Source organism: Battus philenor, unplaced genomic scaffold, assembly GCF_028537555.1.
Source record: "Battus philenor isolate CCGP_79_NKW_IND1 unplaced genomic scaffold, ilBatPhil1.0.hap1 SCAF_2, whole genome shotgun sequence".
Lineage (NCBI taxonomy): Eukaryota > Metazoa > Arthropoda > Insecta > Lepidoptera > Papilionidae > Battus > Battus philenor.
Genome location: NW_027181682.1, coordinates 8373176 through 8385915, shown reverse-complemented (window position 1 = coordinate 8385915; position 12740 = coordinate 8373176). Strand labels below are relative to the sequence as shown.

The window sequence follows — 12740 nt, the reverse complement described above, 5'->3', positions numbered from 1 at the left end:
GTCTTTTCAAAGTCGCGGAGCTATATGTTTTTCATTTGATAATTTTTAACAGCTCGGATGTATACTAAATATTACCGAATGGATTAAATATAAGCTGAAAAATGTTGGACAAGGAGATTTCTTGCACGGTTTTGTACGCAGTTTGATTATTTTCTTATGTCTTAATAGACTCTGGCTAGTATATAGGTTATCGGCAGGTGAGTAGTTGCACGCGTGCTGTACAGTAGCGCGCGCAAAGAGCAAACTAGTTTAATAATAAACTTACGAAATCAAACGATTAATTCCGGTGACAAGCAGTTAAATAGGCAATCATTTTAATATAATGCAATGTTATAAATATTACAATGAATACCATCCATAGTTTAACAAGTAATGAATAAGCATTTCAAGACACAAATTATTTTACTAATTTAAAAATACATTATTCAAGCATTGCAGTTTATATTAAGAATATTTTTAACAATATGTAAGCTTAAATTTTTGCCGCTATTTTTGGGTATTATATTACTAAGTATTTTGTTAAATAATTTTAGGCGTTCAATTTGAGGTCGCTAGAGGATAGTGCACTGGTGTCCAAAGGTTTGTCGGATAATGAATCCATTGTCCCAAACATCTCATCCATCTGACCATCTGACGTATTTCTGCAAATCAAATAATGAATACATTTTTCAGTTGTATAGTGACACATGAGTAGTGAAGATATATAGCGATCTCGACAATCGTTATTACGTATTTAGAAAAAAATGGCACTTGAGACATAAAAACACTAAATATCTTTGTATGCAATTTTTAGATTAGTCAAGTCGAAACAACTTAATTCTTCTTCTTTTCAGCTGATAGAAGTGCGCACTATTACTGTGAATTTGTGTAATTTGTTTGCGAAATTACAAAATATTATTAAACAAAATTCGGAGACTTTTATTTCATTGCCCTAAAAATTAAAGTCTAGTTATACTATACCTGCTGTTTATTCGGTTAAAATCAGTTTCTCCCGATGAGCTATCAGAATCATCGTTAAGCGAAGTTTGAGAATCTGCAAATACAATTAAGATGTTATTTTTTTCATAGCATTTACTGCATTTATGGACTTCCTAATAACAGTGGGTTCTATTTTGTGGGCGACATATCGATGGGTCTTATGTATGTATATTGGCCAAACTAACAATCTCGGCATTTTGACTTTTTTTAGGGTAAACGCTTCTTATCGATATTATAAATAATGTAAGCTATCAAAAACAAGATTTCTGCATAGAACTACGGTTTTTTTACAGTATAAAGGCATATGGAACATGAATTTAAACGTACATGTTGCAAAGAGTGGTTACAGATTTATACCTGGGGAATTCTTGCGTATTTCTTTATAGTTTGGATCAAACAGCTAATTTAACACATACGTATATACGTTGAATGGAGGACGGCCCGCGCTAGGATGAATATAAAATTTAGTTGTTGTGATTTTGGGCAATAATTTAGTTTAATAAGTAAAAGATGGTATCCAATTATTAACAATAAGTTGTATAGATGTCGAAATTCAGTGAATTAGGGCATCGGGAAATGTAAGTAACAATCCACAGAACGATTTAAGTCACGAAAACGACGATTTTAAACAAAATAACGACAATAATTTCAAAATATGTTTTATCTGTATCATATTTTGTCTGTATCATCAATCCGTAAACGGATACGAAACGTACGTACGTAACGAATACAGGTCCATAATCATAGTTTAAGGCTACAGATATTTCAATCAATGAATAAACTATTGCGTCATTTTTTATGATTCAAATGATTATATAAAATATTATATAAAAAAGGCTAGCAGATTGTAAAACGTACAAGAGTCAATGTGACATAAATAACTAAGTCTCTAAACAATTTATATTCTAATTAATGAATTATCAAAGACTTTAATTACTGATTTGTTTTATGGATGAAATAAATCCCGCATCATTAAATTTTTGCATTTTGGCCCATATACACAGGGCCCATCGATATATAAATTATTCGTCGGGCAAAGTTTATATTAAAAAATTCACAACCTCACTGATTGATCAATCATATACCAGTTAGTAGTATACCCGTCAGTGAGGATTCGTTTATACGCTTTGAACCGATTACTATTTAATCTGTAATTGGGTTTGATTTTGTATGGATTCTTGTTTAATCCGCGATCAACGAAATTGGGTGGCATGATTCGCCAGCCAAGAAACGCGGATAAAGAAATATTACATAATTTTACACGTGCACGCACCTTTAAAAATGGTTATATTTTTACATATAAACCAGTGCTTAAATTTCTTAACATACGTTGACGTCCACTACAATTACTGTCGCTGTCACTCACAAAAACGTGGCTGTGAGAGCTCTCTATTAACTATGTCCGGCGAATAAAGTGACATTTTACGGGGCTTAACTATCGTCTCGCTGCATTCTCTAATACAAAAACCGCTTGCACTACACATATTAAAAATAGTAGCATAATCTAACATAATCAGGGTCATCTAAATTCTGGACACAAATACTAGATAATAAACTGGTGAAACCTTTATTGAATAAAATTCATTTGCGAAAAACTAATTGAATAAGAAGATTTTTTAAAGATTGGATACTGAAAATTCCGACCTGATGTTTAAATAAAAAAGTTAACAAGATTGTGTCAGCTAAAAGGTTAATATTATCAAAAATTTTAACCAATTGAAAAAAAATTAACAGTTTTTTTTACTTTCAATATCTATTACAGAGCCATATATTTAAGTCATCTCAAAAGGCTTATAGACATTTCTTCTTGAACGGAAGTCATTTATTTTATTTTAGAGTTGTTAATACTAAAGTGATATTAAGTTTATGGACACCTTATAATATTATATATTTACATTTCCTTGTAACTGATTATTTACATAATTGTAATTATGGTACTAAATTATGTTTTATTGTGTTAAATCTAGAGTGATAGTTACCCGCGGTGGTGAGGCGGTGAGTTGTGAGGTAATCTGCGGAGAGATAAGGCGGCAGTTCCTCGGTTGCATCCCCTGCTCCGCTCTCACATCCTAAAGTCTCAACAACCGACAACCACTGTCCATTGTGGCAACGGAAACGTTCCACCTAGAACAAAAACATAAGCTTTTAGTATCTAATTCAGACACACGTGTCATAATCATATTTCTCTTAATAAAAAGTGTTAGCTTTATTTCAGATATAATTTTTCTACCATTCTTTCAAAATATATTTGAGTCATATATTAGGTTGGAAAAAATAATTGATTCATAAAAAAATGTGTGTAATCAATTATAAGTGCTCTATTATTTGTTGTTGCCATCTTTCAGGTAACCTGTGAATTCCTGTTTTGTAGATGTTCTCGTCCTTGGAATTAAAATAGTAAATGCCTTAGAAACACTCAAAAAGCTTAATTTTTTCCCGATGAATAATTTAGCAGAGATCTGAACGGGTTTAAGAATTAATCAGATTGTGCATTGTCAGGTTAATATGGTCACCCAGACTTAGGATTTCCTTTCTCTTTAGTTTTATGCGGTCACGCATTATAGTGGTGGAACACTATTCCTTTTCTGGACGATAACGCTGGCCTTTTCTTTTTGATAACTGCATTCAATTTATCCAGATGATTGCAGTACAGATCCGCGTTAATGCTTTTTCCCTGTTTCAGCAACTCATAACATTAGCCGTTTAGTGTCCCACCACAAATAAAGCAGTGCTTTTAGTTGTTGGATACTAGGTTTTGGAACTGTGGCTGATGACGTTCCTTGTTTGCATCTCGTAAGAAATCTACTTTTCTTGTCCAGTAATCAGCTGTTATGAATGCATTCTTACACAGACAAATTCTTTTCCGTTAATTCACGAGGAAGTTACGCACTTTGCTTTAACACAAACCCAAGATGTTTGATGTGATCTCCAAGAGTTCTATGACGAATGCCAAACTCTCGCCCAATTACTCGGATCATGTAAATTTTTTATTTACAAAAAAATTACCGGCCTATTTAAAATACCATAGAACTTTCCCTACAACACAATAATTTTTTTCAAACAATGTTTTAAAAATTCACGATAGGAATTTTGTACTTCAATTATATTTAATGGTGTTAAAAATTGAGGAAAGGTATTTTGATGCCGGCTCCTTATTTTTTCCCTGATTTATACGGCAACGAAACTATCGGGTAAAAAGATTATCGTGCTGAAGTCTAATTTTTATTATTTTTGATCAATTCTTAAAATTTTCAATGGCAATAACTGCGATGATTTCGTAACAATTAGATGACATAAATAGAACTGGAAATGGAAAAAAAAGAAACACTGTTTCTTTATTTTGATATCTGACGAAATCAAAAGGACGTAGTGTAGTGCCCAGAATAACACATTTTAAGAAGTGTTCTAAAAATATATTTAACATATTGTATATTATGTTAAGATGTAATATACACTGATCAGAATTCTGTGATTTCATAATTTTCATATACGCACCTTAATCCTTTCTGCCCAATCATTTTCCATTTGAGAAATTATATCTAAACAAGCATCACACATTTTTCTAATTTCTACATTTTTATCTTGCATTAGGTCAATGAGATAAGCTGGAGCTTCTGTAAAAATATATGCAGTTGATTTATGTATATTTATTATACAAAACTCAAAGTCTAGTTTAAATACTAATAATATAGTTTAAATACATGTTATACATAGGGCATAAACGTCTAGTTTTTCATGCGAAGGTCATTCAAATAATATAGCTGTTGAATCTTATGTACATCTTAGTCAATGCACTTTTGACTAAGGTGCGCAGTACTGCCTGTTTTTTTTTCAGTCCAATGTTTCATCAAATATAAAGTATATACTTTCTTTAATATAAACATTCGAGCCTGTTTTAATTACCAGAGAGTTCAGTTTTTTTACTCATATGGATGTAAATATTTGTGGCATATATTAAATTTTTAAAATTTTAACAGAAAGCTGCCAAAAGAGAACAAGTTAAAAAAGGAAAGATAACTATATTGTTTATAGGAGTACAATAGGGTACCCAATGATTTAGAGAAATGTAAAGATATTATTGTTTTAAATAAAGTTAAAAAAAAAACTTTTACAATGCTTATAGAGTATGCAACTGCCTAATTTTAAAAATATTTAATACAATGTAAAATAATTTGTCTTATTCTAAGTACTTAACAAACAAAAGGACCGGATCTGGGCACATCAAACATATTTGCTTATTTGAAGCAAAAATCGGACTCTCCTAATTATAGTGTGTTGTGAAGAGGAGAATGTGCATCACATGTTGATGGATTATGTCAAGAATCGATGTAAGAGAGAATTACTGTCAAGGCAACAGAATTTTAGTCCGTATTATATTAGCACAGCGTAATCGGATTTTGTCGGAGCCTCAGACAAGAAGTGGCTAAATGATTTTGCAGGTTGGCATCTCACCTCCATAATTATATTTTAAATGTTTTAATGGCAAATATTTATGGTCACACTGGGCTTGACATATCCAAGGAAGGATAAAACCTTAAACTAAAATAAAGGTTTAAAAAAAGAACCTAACATGAATACTTCTTTTGCAATGGACTATTACTGTTGCCAAAGTGGCATTTTAGGGTGGCAGGGCGCATAGAGCGCTACATACTACTATTTTAATATATTGAGAAGCCAACAAGCTCGTAAATCGCTTCATAGGACATCTATAAACCTAAACCAAAGTTTATCAGAAAAAGTGTAGTATATTAACCAGTGCGTGTAACAAGATGTTCAGCAGCATTTGGATGCGATAGAAGTTGTCGAAAGGCGAAGGTAGTCTGTAGCACGTGTTCGTCATCAGCCTGTCGCAGGCGCAAAAGAGCCACCAGGGCATCACCGCCACGCGCTTCTACCAGCGCAGCGGCGGCACGCTCGTCCGCCGCCAGAGCCCCCACCGCCACCACGCCCTCAAGCACCAACTCGGGGTCCTTATTATTTTCTGGACAATTTATAACTTTAAGTCGGAAGATAATTTGATTCAAATACAAAATATTTTTGTTCGTGTACATATTATAAGTAGTAAGCTACCACCGGCTCAGAATGGTGATCTACAATTGTTCTTTTTATGAAATTTAACATGTCTGATGTGATGACACTATAGCGACTATGTAAAAGGGTCAATACCAAATTTCACACACCTAAATCAATTAACTAACAAATAAAGAACTCTTGTTTTGTTAAGTTTGTTGTTGTTATTTTTTCTATTTATGATTTGTCTGTCACAATTTTTTGAAAGTGTTCAAATTTTAGCATATAAGCGATATGTTATTAAATGTAATATGAAGCAACCTTCAAAATACTTATTTCTTAAAAATCATCTCTCAGGGAATCTAACACAAATTATAAATAGTCCCCACGCGTCTTTTTTGTAAAATTAAAAAAAATGCGAAAAATACTAACAAAATAAACTAATTAATCCTTTTTTGTAAATTACCTGGATCTAATATCTTCATTATGCATGGTATTAGATTGTATCTTTCAACAACCGCAAAAATGTCTATGTTGTTGCTCAAACAAAGAATATTGCTCAGAGTACCCAGACATTCAATTACAAATTCTTCGGGAGCTTCTTCACTTGTCACGGCTCCGGCTATATCCCCAACAAATTCCTGGAAACGTAAATGCAATGGAAACACAATTCATTTTGGTTATACATTATTGCGCCAATACTCAATAAGTTTTACGTCATCCGAAATTGCAAAGAATACTTAAATATTAATGAACTACAAAAGCATTTATGCAGGTCAGACAATTTCGTGAATAATTTTTTTAATATCCAACAATAGTAATAAATAACCCAGATTTCGTCACAAATGTCGATAGAAAATATAGCATAAAGAGATTTTCTAATTAATCATTAATTGTTATTTTATTTTATACTCTTTTAAAGAACAATTTTCAAGAAAAAATTAAAAAAAAAATAGTCATATGTGCATAGGGTAAGCTTGTTATACCTTATTCTAAATAATTTATTAATAACGCTTCATAAAATTAGTAACTATTTTTTTGGGCAACAAAACATTCCCATGTAATATGTCTTGCTTATTTAGTAATAAATTTAAAAAAAATCATAAAACAAAAACATGTAAAAAATATCCTATAGTCGGATTTGGTGTGGGCTCTTTTCAGTTCTGGGTGTATTTGAACACCTCACAAATTGAAAGCTGCTTTAAAGGGGACTTTAATTTCATTTTAGTTTCTATCGAATTGGGCTCTTCTGGAATTCTGCTCATGACGTACACAAGTAGTCACTTTAAGTGGTACTATGTGAATAATAAATGAATACAATTATTATATAAATATACAATATCTTAGTGAGAAAACCGTTTTACAACGTCAGCGCCTTTCGCCTCAAAGTTGATCGTTCGTACCCTCTAATGGTATCCAACTAAAAGAAGGCTTGATTCAAAAAAGCGATAATGAGTTATAATGCTTAGAGAATCAGTACCAAACTTACCACAAACAGAGATTTAGTCTGAGTGTGATGCGAAAGATTGCGGACGAGCTTCATGAGCATAGCATTCCTATGCCTAAAAGCGCGAGCCAGTAGTTCTCTGAGACGCCCTTCGGCCGCCATCTGCTGCGCTGCGCGTTCGTTCCACGCCAGGTTCACGCACACGGCTAACAGCACATCCGTAGTGCCTGGCCCGTTCTCCACGTTTGACTCGCTATTTACGTTCAGTAACAGCATGTCTGTCAACTAAAATATTAATTTCATTACATATATTTACTTTTAACATCATTAATATGCAAATCACTTTGGTCGTTTTTTGTAGGAGACTAACTTTGAGATTACTAAAGGTCTATATTAGCCCTTTGGGATTGAAATTGGTTGTCTGTGTCTATTAATTTAGCACAAGTTCATATCTGAAACATTATGGTATTATGTAAGTTATCTTACATACACTACCGTCCAAAAGTTTGCAAACAGCGAGGTAAAATCAAATAAAACAAAATTTAACGATCTTCAATTACTTATATCGACATAAAATTAAAAATTTAACAAAAACTAACTTGGACCAAAGAGAAAATTAACAAATAATGGGAAACATAATCAAATTTTAGCTTTATCAAAGTGACCACCTTTTGCTTTAATGATTTCAGCACAAATTTTAGGCATTCTATTAATTAACTTCTTAAAATATTTTTTATCTAACTTGTTGCATTCACTCTCTAATAACAGCCATAAATGGCCATAAATAGCCATAAATGTGCTGAGCTAGTAGGAGGGCAATTTTTCACTCTTCTATCGAGCTCATCCAGACCAGGTGACTGATGGCCATTTCATGATTTTTACAACTTTTTCATCTATTTTATTTTCTTTAAAAATTTTTGGCACGAATTGCTGAAATGTAAATTTAGGACCAATCAGATTTAGTCCACATGGTACGGCCGTGTCCCGAAGAATTTTTAAATAACCTTTTTTGTTTAGTTTTCCAGCTATCCTTACAAGACTTCGGGGTTTATTGTTCCAGAAACATACCCCACAACCATCACACAACCACAACCATTTTTCACTGTTGGCACTGTACAAGCTTCGGAAGCTTTTTCTTTTGATCGGCGTACAAACACACGTCCACTGGAACCGAAAATCTGTGATTTCGATTCATCAATACATAGAACATTTTCCCATTGATCTGGAGTCCGATTTTTACGTGTCTTTACCCATTTTAGTCTATTTTCTAGTGTCGATTTGTATTTTGAGCTTCTTAGCACCATCACATCCTCATAGCCCCACAGCCAGAAGTCGTCATTTAACAGTTGTTACTGAGATGGGCGTGTCTCGCGTGCTATTCACTGTTGCAGTAATTTGTGGGACTGTTATGCGTCGATTCCGTTTAGACAGAACTCTGATGAAGTTATCCTCTTGAGTGGTTTTAGTCTTAGGCCCGCCTGTCCTTTTCCTGTCTGCGTTTGTCCCCGTTTCTTGTTTTCTTGCAAGAACATACTGAACACCTTTGCAAGAAATTCTAATCCTTGCTGGTATTTCACGTTCACTGTATCCTTCCTCCCAAAGCATACAAATAGCACTTCGCTGTTCAACCTGGATTTACTTGCGTTTTGCCATTTTCAGAAGAAAAAATGCATGAAAAGCTGTAGTCAATAATTTTCAAATACACATAATGTTAATGTTACAACTTGCACGTGCCAATACTCTGGTGCGACTAAACAGGACGCAAAAAAGTAAAATATGAAAAATAACACCCACAGCAACACTTCAAACCACAAATGCATGCAACTGCAATCTCAAGTCATAAAACACCTGATTCGTAAAAATCCCTTTGTTATTATTTCAACAATAATAAAAAACTGCAAAGATAACATTTATTACAAGTTTTTACCGCCTAAAACAGATGTTGTTTCCTTTTGGCCAATAACAGATGTCCTTCTAAACTTTTAAATGGTAGTGAAGTAGAATGTCATATTTTAACATGATGTATTTTTCTTGTACTTAAAACAATATTTTGTTGCACAGATAATTATGAATTTTAGCACGAAAAGGGACCAAATTTGTGCACCAATATCAGGATAAACTAACAAAATAAATTTTCTTTTACTATATGTAAAATATTTTTCAAAAAGTTATTAATTATTATTTGAGTATATTTCAGTATATATTGTTATATCTTACCAATTTAACACAATCAGACTGGGTAAATAGCAACTTTACACGGTCATCCATACTCAAATGATAAAGAATTTTCATAGCTAAGTTGATATGTTTATCATCACCTGAAAATATCATAAAGATCTTATAAAATCAATACCTGTAATTTTAACTGTTTTAGCAAATTTAAATTAAATTATTTCAGACTAATCTGGAAATGTCTTTAAAGCCGTAGGGTAGAAACAGTGCCAAATAGAAAGAGTAGAGACAATGTGTGTGCTGAAACATGAATTTTAAAGAAAATATGACATCCAACAATGGTGTTGACTGAAGAAATTAAAGACTACTGATTCTCAATCCATATATTTCAACCATTCAGACTTACAGCTCCTGTGAAGTGACCCAGCAATTGTGTTAACTGGCTATGTAACAGGAAATATAACCAGGAATCAAATTCCTGACAAGGTTACAGCTAATGTATATCTACAGATTTAAAACATGGCTTGGCAGCATGTTTTGGACATTGAGATATATGCAAAACACAATATATGCTAATATAATATAAATACCTTAACATTAAGGTCAAAAGTCAACTGAGTTGAGATACACATGCAACTCCACACCAATGCACATAATGGGTTAGAATAACATTTTGGTAATACCTAGGTAATGTCAAAAATACTTTCAATGAAGAGTCTGGAATCCTAGCCTCTATTAATATCATCATAGATTATAAAATGCATATAACATAAGAAGCTATGAAATACTTACTTGTAAACTGTACAAATTTAGGTAGCAAGTTTATTTTGATCATTTTGTTGCGTAATTTTGTATCAAATGTTAAATTAAACAAAAGTTTTAAAGTAACATTGACTAAGTCTGCATTAGGAGAATCAAGTAAAGGACCTAGTTTCTCAATAATGGATTTAGATGCCATTGAATTTTTATTTTCCACAAAAATAGATAGTTTCTGAAGGAATGATACAATTAGAATAAGTAGATCAATATTTGTGTGTCTTTCCATAGCACCTATCAGCAATCCAACAATATCCTTCTTATGCATTTTCTCCTCAACTTTGATATTATCTGCTATGTTTAACAGCATGTAAAATGCAACTCTCAATAGCTGTTCTTGTCTCTTAGACAATGTCTTAAGTTTTCTTTTCATTTGTTCATCATCATTTTTAGACATAAACTCATCTGATGCATTGCACAAATCTTCATGATAACTAGACACTAATGATCGAGATTTTTGTAAGTTAACATCAGCAACAGCCCATGTGCCCGATTTTGGACGTCTTTTTGGTTCAGGTATTCTACTTTTCGGCAGATCATTCTGTGAATCAGTTCCATAAAATGTTATGTAACAATGAATGTTTCCAAGTATTAAGAAAAAAATTATAGGTATTTAATAGATATTATATCAGTTATCATTGGAAAACTATAATGTTACTGGAAATATCTTCTGCTTTTATTACCAAGACATTGCACACATTAAGGTTTTTGTTTTAAATAAGTAAAGTTTTTAAAAATTTACAGTTTTATTTATTTAAGTTTGGTAAATACTTGCTTTATCAGGAGTGAGCAGTTGCTTTTTCCCTTCTACTCTCTCTTTCCATTGATCATATCTCTTTAGTTCATAATCTATTACATCCATACACAGAGAGCCAATTTTATACTGTATTATGACCGAGTGAAACTCAATATAAGTAGAGAAACAAAAAAATGTATAAACAATGTTTGTACTAAGTTCAATACTCCGCTTCCACTCTTCTCTTAGAACTCTAGAAAGGGCACTCAGAAGGGCCTCTGAAAAAAACTCATAGATAAGTTTTTTCTTAAAGTTAATTTTTAGTGGGTAAATAATGAATAACCATAATTACCATTCCTAGCTAATTCAATTAAATTGTCGGGATTTCTAGCAAGTTGCAAAATGAGAGCAGATCCTTTTATTTTTTCAGGTATGTCATCATATAAGAGTTCCACATAGTCATCTATACAGTTTAATACAGCAACAGGTACACTCTCTACAGGACTCATCCTTGTTGTCCTTCCTTCCCAAATCTGTTTCTAAGAACATAAAATATTTTTATGATAAATATTTAATTACTGACGCAGAAAGGTCTAAAAAGTAATTATAAAATCTCTACTTGCAAAGTTTATAAAATTGGTGTAAGTGGAAAACATTCTATATTTTATGGAATAGTCAGTGGCATTAGATACTAAAGCTTTTTTCCAAATAGAAGCGTCAAAAGCGTATATTCATCATTCACGTAATCAACACACTTGTTTAAAAAGTTTGAAGCTAATGAAATTACTGTGCTAGTTAGACATACTATATTATTTCTCAAGGTCACAAGCAAAGCAGATGAGGTGCCGTGCAACATTTTGTGTCGAAATCTTGGCTGATTCCGTGCTCCTATAGGCATTCCGTGCTCCTATAGGCAAGCATCAAACAATAATAAGTACAATAAAGATTTAATTGAAATTATATGGTATATTAAACCTGCTAAGGTTTTTTCCTACTATGTAAAAGAATTACGAAGAAGCGATTTCACATCAAGTTCTGCAAAATATACTAATATAGAGAGATATAGACTAATAAAAGAAGGATGACAGCTATAAATACTTCCCGTGTTTTTATAATTCATGTTTGCTCATTCAGACCATTTAGAGTAATTACACTCTCTATTTTTAAATGAATGTATTCATAAAAATATTAACTTACTAAACACTGAAATTTTCGCGAACTCGTTCAATTCATAAAAATTTGTATAAAGATGATTAATTATAATTAATTAAATTCTGTTACCAACATTATCATTTATTTAAGATTTCAATTTGTTTATTTAATATTATAAAGAACATAAACACAATGTTGACTATGCCAACTATAGACAAATACTAACCTTTTTTAAAATAAAGAGAGAACGACCAAAAGCCTCATGAATTTACAGCTACAAGAAAAAAACTCACTGTTACTCTCTGTTTACATAAGAAATATTTAAAAATGTATAAAACTTTTAGATCTCCTCAAATATATGAATAATAATATTTTCAGTAACCTGAATCCTATTTACAGTTATAAATAGGGTCAAAAATGGAAGTATTA

The 12740-nt window shown here is 32.1% G+C and overlaps 1 protein-coding gene across 3 annotated transcripts; it reads right to left on the bottom strand.

Annotated features, from left to right (window-relative positions):
- Window positions 1-181: 181 nt before the first annotated feature.
- Kap3 (kinesin associated protein 3) lies at window positions 182-12503 on the bottom strand. 3 transcript variants are annotated; one of them, XM_068764745.1, is made up of 13 exons: window positions 12155-12158; window positions 11965-12066; window positions 11512-11698; window positions 11199-11437; window positions 10400-10964; window positions 9653-9753; window positions 7478-7720; window positions 6455-6629; window positions 5732-5959; window positions 4474-4592; window positions 2958-3102; window positions 961-1033; window positions 182-641 (listed from the first exon to the last, which is right to left on the bottom strand). In XM_068764745.1, the coding sequence occupies exons 2-13, from the start codon at window positions 12055-12057 to the stop codon at window positions 530-532; spliced, it is 2280 nt and encodes a 759-aa protein (XP_068620846.1). In that variant the 5' UTR covers window positions 12058-12066; window positions 12155-12158; the 3' UTR covers window positions 182-529. The 3 variants fall into 3 exon arrangements, with proteins under 3 accessions (XP_068620846.1, XP_068620845.1, XP_068620847.1); XM_068764744.1 differs by lacking the exon at window positions 12155-12158 and having other exon boundaries at window positions 11965-12101; XM_068764746.1 differs by lacking the exons at window positions 11965-12066; window positions 12155-12158 and adding an exon at window positions 12357-12503 and having other exon boundaries at window positions 184-641.
- Window positions 12504-12740: the final 237 nt, after the last annotated feature.